General features: G+C 58.1%; 1 protein-coding gene across 2 annotated transcripts; it reads left to right on the top strand.

The window, feature by feature from the left end:
• Positions 1-841: 841 nt before the first annotated feature.
• ZNF629 (zinc finger protein 629) lies at positions 842-9614 on the top strand. Of its 2 annotated transcripts, none has more exons than XM_009430670.5 (3): positions 842-1039; positions 3559-3664; positions 3801-9614. In XM_009430670.5, the coding sequence occupies exons 2-3, from the start codon at positions 3653-3655 to the stop codon at positions 6363-6365; spliced, it is 2577 nt and encodes an 858-aa protein (XP_009428945.1). In that variant the 5' UTR covers positions 842-1039; positions 3559-3652; the 3' UTR covers positions 6366-9614. The 2 variants fall into 2 exon arrangements, with proteins under 2 accessions (XP_009428945.1, XP_523345.2); XM_523345.8 differs by having other exon boundaries at positions 855-1039; positions 3820-9614.
• Positions 9615-12888: the final 3274 nt, after the last annotated feature.

Raw genomic sequence — 12888 nt, 5'->3', positions numbered from 1 at the left:
AGTGTTAACCACAGTGCCCAGGAATAATAATGCAATGTGTTGAACTGAAAGAATCAGGTGGCCTTAAGTACACCAGTCGCTTCTCACACCTTGGTTTCCTCCCCGGTGAAATGGGGATGATGGGCAACCTTATCCCATGGGACTGTGATAAGGAAGACAAGAAAGAAAGGCTGTAAAAATTGCGAGCATAGATAACTTGGACGTTGAGAGGCCACCAGTGTTCCTGGGTTTTTAAAGGTTTCTTCTGCTGTGAGCCGGGTGCCCTCTGAGCTGTGAGAAAAGAGGTTCTCCCTCCTTGGCCAGGGAACCCCCACTGGCTTCTTTCCTGCCACCGTGAGCCTCAGTTTCCTCCTCTGAGGGGAGGTGTTTGGAGAAGAGGGGCTGGAACACAGGCTATTGCAAATCCTTCCCGGCTGTGCTTGTTCCTGCAGTCCCAACTCCTGCAGCCATGACTTCCATCAAGCATCAAGGCCATGTTTAGTGCGTAGGGTGTTCCCTCTCAGGTCTGCTCTGCCAGCCCCTGCTCCCACCCCAGCCCCATCCCAGGGTTAGTCCAAACAAAGACTGGCCTCAGGGGATCAGCAGCCGCCAAATCTGAGATAGGGCTTTCCGGGCGCGGCCGGCGGAGCCCCTGCGAGATGAAGAGCGGCCAGAAGCCCAGGGACCCTCGCGGGCATCGGGGCTCTCCCAGATGCCCACGCTGCCTGCTCCCACTGGAGACGGGGACAGGGGCGTCGTCCCAGCCTCCTCCCTGCTCCCACCGCTGTCCCCTTTTTTCCCCAGGCTGCGGGAGGCAAAGGGTTAAATCCCATAGAGCTGATGCTCTGACTCCAGGCTAGAGGGGCCCGGGAAGCTGGGGTCACTTCCTGCTCCGTCCCAGTCACCCTGAACTGGTCCCCGGGTCCTCAGCCTGGAATCACCCCTTGAGAAGGACCCCAGAGTCCTCGGCGCCCAGTCCGTCCCCCGAGGCAGGGCACTGAAGGGGTTAAGTCCCCTGGGGCTGGATTCCGCCTTCCGGCTTTTCCCAGACCCCAGAGCCGTGAGTTGGGGACGCCTGGGTTCCCGGGGGGTGGCCTGGAGTGCCCGGGACGGCCGCCGGGGAACAATGGGGCCCGGGAGGCGGGGGCCGGGAGCCCGGGCCTGAGCCCCCCACCCGCGCCTGGGGCTGTGGCCGGGGTGGGGGCGGGCGGGGGGCGCGGAGGGCCGAGGATTCTGGGAAGCGCGGGGGTCGGTGGCGGGGGAGGGGAGCCTGGGGATTCTGGGAAGAGGGATCGGCCGGGGCCGGGGACCAGCGCTGCCAGCGCAGCCCTGGAGGAGCCTGGCAGTGCTGGAAGGAGCCGGGACCCCGGGGGCCGGGGCAGGGGCGGATGCCCAGGCTCTGTATCAGCAGCGGGACGGGGGTCGCGGCTCCGGGGGAGCAGAAGTCCGGGGCCAAGCGGTGCGGGGGGGCCGGGCCGGGCGGCCGCATTCCCGCCGCCTCCATGTCAGGGTCACCCTGGGCCGTTCCCCACATCTCTCGGGAGGCGGCTCCTCATTCCCTCCCTCTGCAGTGGGGCCATCGCGAGGTCTCAGGCTGGCGTGCCTGGCGCCTGGGCTCCCAGCGCCTCGGCCTCCCTCGGTCTTCCCACGTCCATGCTCTGTGTCGGCCCTGTCATTAACCCTTTCCCTCCTACTCTGGACCACTAGGGGAGAATTTTTTGGAGACCATCGAGGTCCACAAACTCTTACCTGTCCCCAGCAAACACAGCAGGGCATCCTTCCCGGACCGGACATCAGGCAGCCCCCAGTGTGGCAGAGGTCTCCGCTTCCACCACCCCAAAGACACTTACAGGCGGGGAGGGGGGATTCTCGGAGCTTAAGTAGCTGCAGAGATGAAGAAATTAATTTACTTCCTAAACGCTAACTTCTGTCTCTCCTACCGCTCTTTGGCAGGGTGCAGCCAGTCTTGCTTCACCTTGGTCACCTCTCAGCTGCCTCCTGCCATGTCTCCCTTGCCCCACTGCCCCTGTGCACACAGCGCCCACCTCACACAGCCATCCAAAGTTTCCAGGCCCCACCCAGGGATTCTCTGCAGGGTGTAAATGGTGTGGGACCTCCTTCAAGCGCTTTGTTCCTGTGGCCCCATTCCCTCATCCTGAACTCATCTCACCATTTTTGGAGTGACAGCTGGCTGTTTTTATTTATTTATTTATTTATTTATTTATTTATTTATTTATTTTACCAGGGGGCCACTTGGAACTCCTGCTCCTTTGCTGCCATCCCCTTGCAAACTGATCTTTAAAGGCATTAGACCAAACAGGTGTTCCAGGGGCTAGGGACATCTCACTCATTCATTCATTCAACAAAGTTTCTGGAGCACCTATTCAGTGCCAGGCTAGGCTTGGGAAACAGCCTCAAGAAAGCAGAACAAAAGGAGTAGGAGGGTCCGGGCAGGAGTGGGGATAGGAGGGCTTTGGTGGGGAGTATGGTTCCAGCTCATGGGTGCAGACCAGCAGGCCTAGTCCCTGGGTCCAACTCCTCCTTTTCTAGCCTGGGAAACCTCTGGGTCCCAGGAATTTCTCCAGCCTATTCTCACTGCCAGCAGGCTCCCCATGAGCTGTCCTCATCACCTGTCTCCTGCCAGCCTCCCACGAGCATGAGTCTCACATGACTCCCAAGGTCACCTCGTGCTCTCAGAGACAGGGGTGAGCCAGATATGGAGCCCTGCTTTTATCATCTTAGCTCTGCCACTTCCCAGCCTTGACCTTGGAGAGGTTTCCCCAGGCGTTGATGTACTAATCTGTAAAATGGACAGCCTGATTCCTGGGTCTCCTCACCAGGCTGTGGGAGGACTGGGTGAGAGAAATGACACCATGGCAGGCACTGGGTCTGCCGCAGGTGTTCACACAAGCATCCATCCTCCCCTTCTCCTTACTTTTTCTCTTCCTCTGGGCGGTTCCTGCAGATGCAGCTTTAAACTGCCCCTCTCCCCACCTCCAGCCTGACCCTCTTTCTGTACTTGGATAACAGGAAAGTGCCCCAGTCCTTTTAGAGGGCCTCTGTCTCCTCTGGGAAACTGGGGTGTTTTTTTTCTTAACCCTTTAAGTGTCTCAGGCAGCCTCGGTTCACTCTGGGGCACAGAAAAGTTTATTGGTCTCAATTAGCAGCCCCATTAAGAGGAAAATTAGAGTCTTAATGAGCTTCCTCTGATTAGCAAATAACAGGTTTCCCAGCCTCTGGGCATCAGAGGTATGGGGTGAAAACCTCCTTCCCCTGTGGATGTCAGAGACCACTCCAGCCCCCATCCTGGGTTCAAAGGCTTATGAGTGATGAGTTTTTAATTATGCTCTTAAATTCACCTGCTTGCTTAGCTGTGCGCTTAAGATCTGGAGTGAGAATCAGGCCTGCAGGGGAAGGGGGCCACAGCAAGAACCCGTGCCCAGAAAAATGGGGTGGGAGGACACTGAAGTTCACACAAGGAGGAATGGGGCGGGGCAGGGTGGGAGTGAGGTTCAGGGGGAATAAAGCAAAGTGCAAAATCAGCTCCCAGTGTGCGCTCATCGCTGTCTTCCCCCGCAGGGTCCCTGGAACACTGCAGTCCTGAGCTCTGGGATGGAGCCCGAGACTGCGCTGTGGGGCCCGGATCTGCAGGGTCCGGAACAGAGCCCCAGCGATGCTCACAGAGGTGAGGGGCACAAGAAGGGGCTGCGGTCCCGGCAAGACGGTGGTCCCGGCTCAGGGAGGGGCCTGGACTCTGGGGGACACCCAGGGGAGGGAAGAGAGACCAAACCCCGTGTTCTGAAAGGGGCTGGGGGCTGTAGACTCCCTTTCTTTCTGTAGGTGCCGAGAGTGAAAACGAAGAGGAGAGCCCTCCGCAGGAAAGTTCTGGGGAGGAGATCATCATGGGAGACCCGGCTCAGAGTCCAGAATCCAAGGACTCAACAGAGATGTCCCTGGAGAGACCCTCCCAGGACTCCTCTGTCCCCCAGAACCCCCCAACCCCACTGGGTCACTCCAATCCCTTGGACCACCAGACCCCCCTGGACCCCCCAGCCCCGGAGGTAGTCCCTACCCCATCTGACTGGACCAAGGCCTGCGAGGCCAGCTGGCAGTGGGGCGCTCTCACCACATGGAACAGCCCCCCAGTCGTCCCCGCCAACGAGCCCAGCCTGCGGGAGCTGGTGCAGGGCCGCCCGGCGGGGGCGGAGAAGCCCTACATCTGCAACGAGTGCGGCAAGAGCTTCAGCCAGTGGTCCAAGCTGCTGCGGCACCAGCGCATCCACACGGGAGAGCGGCCCAACACCTGCTCCGAGTGCGGCAAGAGCTTCACGCAGAGCTCGCACCTGGTGCAGCACCAGCGCACGCACACCGGCGAGAAGCCCTACAAGTGCCCCGACTGCGGCAAGTGCTTCAGCTGGAGCTCCAACCTGGTGCAGCACCAGCGCACGCACACGGGAGAGAAGCCCTACAAGTGCACGGAGTGCGAGAAAGCCTTCACCCAGAGCACCAACCTCATCAAGCACCAGCGATCCCACACCGGCGAGAAGCCCTACAAGTGCGGCGAGTGCCGCCGGGCTTTCTACCGCAGCTCGGACCTCATCCAGCACCAGGCCACCCACACAGGCGAGAAACCCTACAAGTGCCCCGAGTGCGGGAAGCGCTTCGGCCAGAACCACAACCTCCTCAAGCACCAGAAGATCCACGCGGGCGAGAAGCCATACCGCTGCACCGAGTGCGGGAAGAGCTTCATCCAGAGCTCGGAGCTGACCCAGCACCAGCGCACGCACACAGGCGAGAAGCCCTACGAGTGCCTAGAGTGCGGCAAGAGCTTCGGCCACAGCTCCACCCTCATCAAGCACCAGCGGACTCACCTGCGCGAGGACCCGTTCAAGTGCCCAGTGTGCGGCAAGACCTTCACCCTGAGCGCCACGTTGCTGCGGCACCAGCGCACGCACACGGGCGAGCGGCCCTACAAGTGCCCAGAGTGCGGCAAGAGCTTCAGCGTCAGCTCCAACCTCATCAACCACCAGCGCATCCACCGCGGCGAGCGGCCCTACATCTGCGCCGACTGCGGCAAGAGCTTCATCATGAGCTCCACCCTTATCCGCCACCAGCGCATCCACACCGGTGAGAAGCCCTACAAGTGTTCCGACTGCGGCAAGAGCTTCATCCGCAGCTCCCACCTTATCCAGCACCGCCGCACGCACACCGGCGAGAAGCCCTACAAGTGCCCCGAGTGCGGCAAGAGCTTCAGCCAGAGCTCCAACCTTATTACCCACGTCCGCACGCACATGGACGAGAACCTGTTCGTGTGCTCCGACTGCGGGAAGGCCTTCCTGGAAGCCCACGAGCTGGAGCAGCACCGGGTGATCCATGAGAGGGGGAAGACCCCAGCGCGGAGGGCCCAGGGCGACACCCTGCTGGGGCTCGGGGACCCCTCCCTGCTGACCCCGCCGCCGGGAGCCAAGCCGCACAAGTGTCTCGTGTGCGGAAAGGGCTTCAACGACGAGGGCATCTTCATGCAACATCAGAGGATCCACATCGGAGAAAACCCCTACAAAAATGCAGACGGCCTCATCGCACACGCAGCCCCCAAACCTCCTCAGTTACGATCCCCAAGGCTCCCTTTCAGAGGGAATTCCTACCCCGGGGCTGCGGAGGGCAGAGCGGAGGCCCCCGGACAGCCCCTTAAGCCGCCGGAGGGTCAGGAGGGCTTCAGCCAGAGGCGGGGGCTGCTGTCCTCCAAGACCTACATCTGCTCCCACTGCGGAGAGAGCTTCCTGGATCGCTCTGTGCTCCTCCAGCATCAGCTCACCCACGGCAACGAAAAGCCCTTTCTCTTTCCTGATTATAGAATTGGCCTAGGGGAAGGCGCAGGGCCCAGCCCCTTCTTAAGTGGGAAGCCCTTTAAATGCCCTGAATGCAAACAAAGCTTTGGCCTCAGCTCTGAGCTGCTGCTGCACCAGAAAGTCCATGCAGGCGGGAAGAGCTCCCAGAAGAGTCCAGAGCTGGGGAAGAGCTCTTCCGTCCTCCTGGAGCATCTCAGGAGCCCCCTGGGGGCCAGACCCTACCGCTGCTCAGATTGCAGGGCCTCCTTCCTCGACCGCGTGGCCCTCACCCGGCACCAAGAAACCCACACCCAGGAAAAAACCCCCAATCCCGAGGACCCCCCTCCAGAGGCAGTCACCCTGTCCACAGACCAGGAAGGTGAGGGCGAGACCCCTACCCCCACAGAGAGCAGCAGCCATGGGGAAAGGGAAGAAGGGGAAAACCCCAAAACCCTAGTGGAAGAAAAGCCCTATCTGTGCCCCGAGTGTGGAGACGGCTTCACAGAAGTCGCAGCCCTCCTGCTCCATAGGAGCTGCCACCCAGGTGTCTCCCTGTGAAATGGGTCTGGAGACCAGGGGCCTCGCTCTCTCCAGAGAGGAACACTGGATTTTTTCCCCCAAAAAATTTACATGGGGAAGGGAGGATAACCCTATCAGATGGTAGTGGAGTGGAGGAGAAAGAACCCTGGGAAAAAATAGTGCTTTTACACCAGTGATGAGAAACCCTATAAAATTGTTGGTGGGAAGCACTTATAAGGCAGTAGAGAAAAACTGTTGGGTTAGAAACCCTATAAATATGTAGGAAAAAAAAAAAGCCCTTTAAGTCTGTAGCAGAAAAACCCTATAAACCATAGTGGATAAAAGCCCTATTAATTGTAGGAAGAGGTCCCAATATGTCTCTGAACAACCCTATAAAACTGTATCAAAATCCTTAGGAAAATCCTATAGGGTCGGGGAAGTACCGCAATGGCACTGACCCGGGAGTAACGACCCTCAGATGATGCAGAAAACACCTCTCCCTCACTGTTCCACAGTGTTCTCTCCCAGCAGCCCTGGACAGTTCTCATGGAGGAAGATGCTCAGCTGGGGGAGTGGTGTGGGAACTGGGTGGAACTGAAAAGGAAGAAAATAGGAGAAAAATAAGTGACCAGGAGCTCTGGAGCCCCCAGAGGAGATAAGACAGAGACTAGGAAGAAAAGGTCCCACTCACTGCACTGGGGTCCTTGGGGTTTGAGGACAATGTTAGATGAATTGTGTGTTTTAGGGAAAGAGGCCTGTGGAATCCCTTATCAAAACCCCAAAATGGGGAAGAAAAAACAAATTGGCAAGCCTTTTTAAAGGCTGAAGTTTGGGGTGCAGAAACATGGTCAGTATAAGAATACTGAAACCACCACAAAAATTAGGGGGAAGCAGGGGGCAGTTTCTGTTAGATTGCTTTGAGGGGAGCAAACCAAGGTGGGGAAACTGCTCACATGGAACCCAGCTAACTCCAGGCCCCTTCTTGCTTCCGGAAGCTTGCGAAACTGCAAGTAGCAGGCAGGTCCCAGCTCTCAGAGTGCAAGGGTTCTCCCCACACCAGGCAGGACCACCCTTTCTCCCTGCCCAGCCAGGGACTTCTACTCTGCAAGGCCTCCAGGGATGGCGGTTGCCTCCCACCACATTCTCAGGTCTCACCGTCAGGAGGTTTTTCCTGAAATCTAACTGCCGCCAGTGGCAGCTCATTTCCTCAAATTCTGTCCTCAGTGGAGAGGGAGAACCGCTGCTAGTCGACCTCCAAAGAATAAAGCCCTTCAGAGACTTAGGGCCTGCGTGTGGGCCTCCCCAGCCTTCTCCAAGTCATCAGGGCCACAGAATTTCTTAGAAAGCTTTGATTAGCCAGCAACTTGATTTTAAACTTCAGCTATTCATCTTTGTTGGTAGCAAGGCTGCCCCGCAGGATAAGGCAGCCCTCCTCCCTGGTGGGGATCCAGACACCCCACAGACTGAGCCACAGGTCCCTGAAGAGTCCGCAGAGGCCGTATCACCCTCTTCACCCTGGTACCTGGAGCCCTCCAGGGTTGTGAGATCCAGCCCAATCTCAGCCTTGAGATGGATGGGATGGATTCCACTCACTTGGCTCCCCTCTCCTCCTTAGCCAGAAACCTACAGAAGGATGAGAAAGCCTCCCTTGCCAGGCCCATCTCACCTCCCACACCACACAGTTACACGTTCATAAACAGCCAAGCCTGCTCACAGGCCTGGGCATATGTGGCTGGGGAGAGACTGTTGCCCTATGAGATGGTGGAAGAGAGAAAACTCTTGAATGAAACATCTGTAACAAGACTCCCACTCCCTAATCCTGGAGACCCCTTCAAAAGGAGAGGACTCTGCTCAGCGCTGGGTCAGAAAGGAAGTGCTTGCCAACCCCAGTAATGCGCTGTCCTGGAGTAAGAGGACTGAGATGCCAGCTGTGGGGCCTGTCAGGAGTCACGTCTCAAGAGAGGGGTGACCCAGATTTTTGCAAAGCTGTGGAAGAGACCTCTAATTCCATGACCTAAAGTTTCACACAACCTTTATGCAAATCCTTCGCCATTTGTCTATCCTGGCCCCAGCAGGATGACCCTCACATTTAAAAGGATCAAAATCTCAAACATTGTGGGAGGAAAACGCCAGGCCTGCTGGGGAGAGGGAGAAGGCAGGCCTCAGGATTGTGCGGAGAACCATGTTGCCATCTGCATAACGCCCCAGCCTACCCAAGTGCCAGGAAGGGAAGCACTACTGAGGGGGGTGCTGCCTGTGGGTCTCTTCCTAACAGAATGCCAACGAAGGGGGTGCCCTGTAAGACTGAGAAGTCTGCCAAGTCTAAGGAGATGTCCCCCTCCCCAAGATGGTAGCAGAAACTGAAGTTGTAAAGACAAACCTCTCGCAAAGCCAGAAGCAGATGCTCTCAAAAACGGGCCTAAGGAATCTGTTCCCAGAAGAGGCCTGGGGAGCAGCTTTTGGGGCTCAGAGGCCAGTCTGGGGGGAGGCAGGCAGTGTGATTGACGGCCGGCGCAGGCCTGTTTCGGACTAGGGTGTAGCATATTTAGTAGGATGCTCACATGTTGTAGGGATGGGTGAGGGCTAAGGGGCTTGGCTCTTGTACGGGATGGATGATGTGAGCACAGTTCGTAGGGTCAGGCATCTCGCGGTAGGAAAGGGGCAGGGTTCGATACCTCTGGGGTGTGGCGTGTTCTCTCTTGCCCACCTCCCCAAGCTCCTTTAACCAGGAGCTTCCCTCCCAGAGTGAGCTACGTCTTGGGAGGATTGAAGCAGGGAGGTGGCAGTGGCTAGAGTTGCTCAGATCGGCTCAGATGAAGGCCCAGGGGTCAAAGCATTTGCTCACCACAACTGAGTCTGGAAGGCACTGTGCAGCCAAACCCTCTTGTCCAATCACATGCAGGCCCCAGGCCCCTCAGAAACGCCCTGGTGGAGGGAGGAGCCCAACAGATAGGGTCAGGGAGTCAGTGGGGAAAGCAGAGGGGAGAGCTTAGAGTGAAACTCGAAACTGCTATGGACATGGAGGTCAGATGGGAACTTGGAACTGGGCATGAATCCTGAATGGTGGGGAAACTTGAAGCCATCACAGCCAAGAGGTGGGGTTCCATGACCTGCCCTGAGGTCAGCAGCTCCCAGACTCCTTTGCCCTCACTAGGGAAGCCCCAGTCACCTGACTTGTCCCCATGGAGTGAAGAGAGGCCCCACTTTTGAGTGTTGTGTGTCCAAAACAGTGTTGTGTCACTGGTGGTCATGTTGCTTAGTTGAAGAGAATAAAGGGAATAAGATTTCCTGGGTGTTTCTTGTTTTTTCTTTCAGCCTAAAGTGAGCTGAAAGAGCGTGGCCTCACCTTAAGCCGGAGCCCAGGAGTGACTGCAAAAGCTCAGCCCAGCCCCAGGCCCACCCTTCACCCAGGGGCCCTAAAATCCCCATCCATTGCTGGCTTGTGGGAAGCTGAAGAGTTTATGAAGTTTTAAGCTGCAGTCCCTTGGTGCGGAAAGGGATAAATCTGATGAGATGGCAGCCGAGCTAAGCTGTTCTCATCGGTGCCTGGCCTTCCCACCAGCAGGACTGCAGAGTGGCCGCCTGGTGGCTCTGGCGCTGGCCAGCTCAGGCCCAGCTGTGCAGCCCCAGGGAGGCCTCTCTGACCACCATACCCGCAACCTGCCACAGGGAAGTTCTGAGGATCTAGTTTCAGAAGCTGGCATCCACCACTCCTGGTTCACTTGGGGACCCTGGGAGAGGTGGGTGGAGACCTGGCTTGTCATCACTGCCAGGATGTCAGCCCTTGTGCCCTCACTGTGTGGAGAGGCTGAGGCTCAGAGAAGGGCAGCCAATTGCCCAAGATCCAAAGCAAGTCCGTGAAGGAAACCAGAATGGCCAGGAACTCAAGCATGTTTTGTGCCCACTCCATCCCAATCTCAGGCCTGCCTCAGTGCTCAGTCTCCTGGGCCCTGGGCCTGGCCATGGGGGATTGGGGGAATCCTGCCCCAGCCAGAAAATGTCTCCCCACCTTTCCTGTACCCCTCTGACCACAACCCAGGGCAGGTTCAGTGTCTCCTTCCCTTCCCCACCTGGAAAGGGGGGTGGGAGGAGAGGAGAAGCAAGTAATGAAGGCTACTCTACATTCTCTGTGTGCCAAGCCCTGGGGACACTGAGGTCTATCAGGAGTCCCAGTGCTGGAGAAATCTGCAGGAAAGTGACTACAGCAGAAGAACAGACACAGGGCAGTGACTGCTTCAGAGATTTCGCAGAAGGGCTGTGGACCCAGAGATGGTGCCTGCCACAGTGGAGGGTCAGGAAGCTTTCCAGGGAAAGTGACCTGAAGGATGAGGGCTGCAAGAAGACCCAAGAGTAGGTGTATGGGCTGGGGGTGGGATGGAGGACAGGGGTGCATAACAGTTGGGTATGGGCTTAGAGCAGAGAGGGGACTATGGGAAGACAGAGGCAGAGAGCAGAGCCCACAGTGTGGAGCCCCTGGAGGAGCTCGGGGAAGGTACCACTTGGGGATATTTGAGAGTGACATGATCTCTCTTCTCTCCACAAGAACAGTGGTGATTCTCCAGGTCTGGAGCTCAGGAAAGAGGAGTGGCTGGAGCAGTTAGGTCCTTATCAGCTTAGCTATAGCCATAACCATGAATAAACACATACAAAGTGGCAAAGTAGAAGGTCTAGTTTAGGGGTGGAGGAAGAGGACCAGCAGAAGACAGTATGAGAAAAACCAGGGCAGGATAGCGTAGCACCGTCGGATGCAAGGGAAGTTTTGAGAAGAGAGCGGTCTACATCAGGCAACCCACTGGCCAATCACAGGCAGTGCCCAAGGTCTGGCTGAAAACGGGCATGTCCACCACTGATGCCAACATCTGTTCACTCCCAAGGAGACAGCCAAGGTCGGGGTGGGCCCAGGAGTAGTTTTGGTCTGCCAATCCCTGGGCCGCTGCCCAGGGTACCGCTGCCACTGGGACCACTAGGGGTGGTAAGCAGTCAAAAAATTAAGGCAAATCCTCCCGGCACCGGAGCCTCATGGGAAATGTTTATTAAGAGTTTGGTTCCTGGCCGGACACAGTGGCTCACGCCTGTAATCCCAGCACTTTGGGAGGCCGAGGCAGGCAGATCATGATGTCAGGAGTTTGAGACCAGCCTGGCCAACATGGTGAAACCCTGTCTCTAAAAATACAAAAATTAGCTGGGCGCAGTGGTGCACGCCTGCAGTCCCAGCTACTCGGGAGGCTGAGGCAGGAGAATCGCTTGAACCCGGGAAGTAGAGGATGCAGTCAGCCGGGATCGTGCCACTGCACTCCAGCCTGGGAGACAGAGTGAAACTCCGTCTCAAAAAAAAAAAAAAAAAAAAGGTTTGGTTCCTGCCACCACATCAGTGGTTGCTGCCTCACTGACATTGTGGGATCTTCACCCCGTTCCCTTGGACTTGACCTTGAGAAAGTGGTTTGATGCCGACTTTTATTAGGTATGAAGACCCACGAGGAGAGTTTTGCCCCTCTGATAAGGAGACCGGGTGGCCTTTAGCGCAGATATCTAGAGAGACGATGCGGAATTACTTGGCATCTACTCAAGAGCCCAGGCGAAGGCTACTCCTGGAAGGGGACCGCGCTTACGGAGGCCTGGCTGACCTCCACCCGTGACCGGTGCGGCGCTCCTGAGACTGGCGCTCTCCAGGGGCGAAGGTGGCCGCGTCTCTATGATGCAATATCCTGCATTTTTCCCACCCTCGCACCGCTGCCCCAGGCCATCGGCACTTTCTCTGCGGCCCGATGTCCTCCACCGCCGCGGCCCGCGCTTCCACCAGCGTGCCCGCCGCCGCCGGCCCTACGCCCGAGGTCACCGTGGCGGCCCGCGTCTCCTTCTCCAGTCCGTCCTGGTCCAGCAGCGGCGGCCCCGCTTAAGTCCCGGGCGCCAATAGGATCCGAAGGCGCCACCGCTGAGACGCACGCGGCCCCTGCCGTGGCCATAGCCCTGTCGCCAGCGCCTGAACCAACACCGCTCCGCACCGGCTCTAGCGCCAGCCCCAGTCCCGCCTCGGTGAAGGATCCGCCCGGGGCGCCTGCAGCGCGCTGAGCCCAGGGGCGCCGCTCGGTACACGCCGCACCGCTCCCGAGGCCGATTGCAACGAGGGAAGTCACCCAGCTGAGGTGTCCCGATCTGTGCATTCGAGTGGTGTGGGGGTGAAGCCGCTGAGAAGCGGCCCGCAGGATCCAGTTCAGGCCGGCCTTTGGCCAGCGCAACCGGGAAACCAGCTCTCTCTCCGAGAACCTCCTAACCATGTGCGGACCAGGAACTACACTTCCCAGGATGCAGCCCGAGGAGTCCCGGCATCCCCCGGCCATGACAGCCAAGGGCGTGGTCAGACTGGGGTCGGTGGCAGCAGGACAGGCGGCTCCGCGACGACCACCATGCTCTCCCCTTCAGGCCCAGTCCGGGATCCCTGCCGGCCGTTAAGTCTGAGCCCTCCCAGGCTCACACCAAGCCAGCAAAGTGCTGCTCAGCTGCTGCAGCTAAAATCGGGGGACTACATTTGGGGTGCGCGGCCTGGCTACTCTGGCTGCAAGCC

This window comes from Pan troglodytes, chromosome 18 (genome assembly GCF_028858775.2).
Source record: "Pan troglodytes isolate AG18354 chromosome 18, NHGRI_mPanTro3-v2.0_pri, whole genome shotgun sequence".
In the NCBI taxonomy this organism is placed as follows: Eukaryota; Metazoa; Chordata; class Mammalia; order Primates; family Hominidae; genus Pan; species Pan troglodytes.
Note: the sequence above shows the minus strand (reverse complement) of the source record. Positions and strands in the feature narration are given on the sequence as shown.

Coding starts and splice junctions, on each gene's coding strand:
- ZNF629 (XM_523345.8), top strand. CDS start 3,592: ATGGAGCCCGAGACTGCGCTGTGGGGCCCGGATCTGCAGGGTCCGGAA. Junction 3,665..3,819: donor CCCCAGCGATGCTCACAGAG/GTGAGGGGCACA, acceptor TTCTTTCTGTAG/GTGCCGAGAGTGAAAACGAA.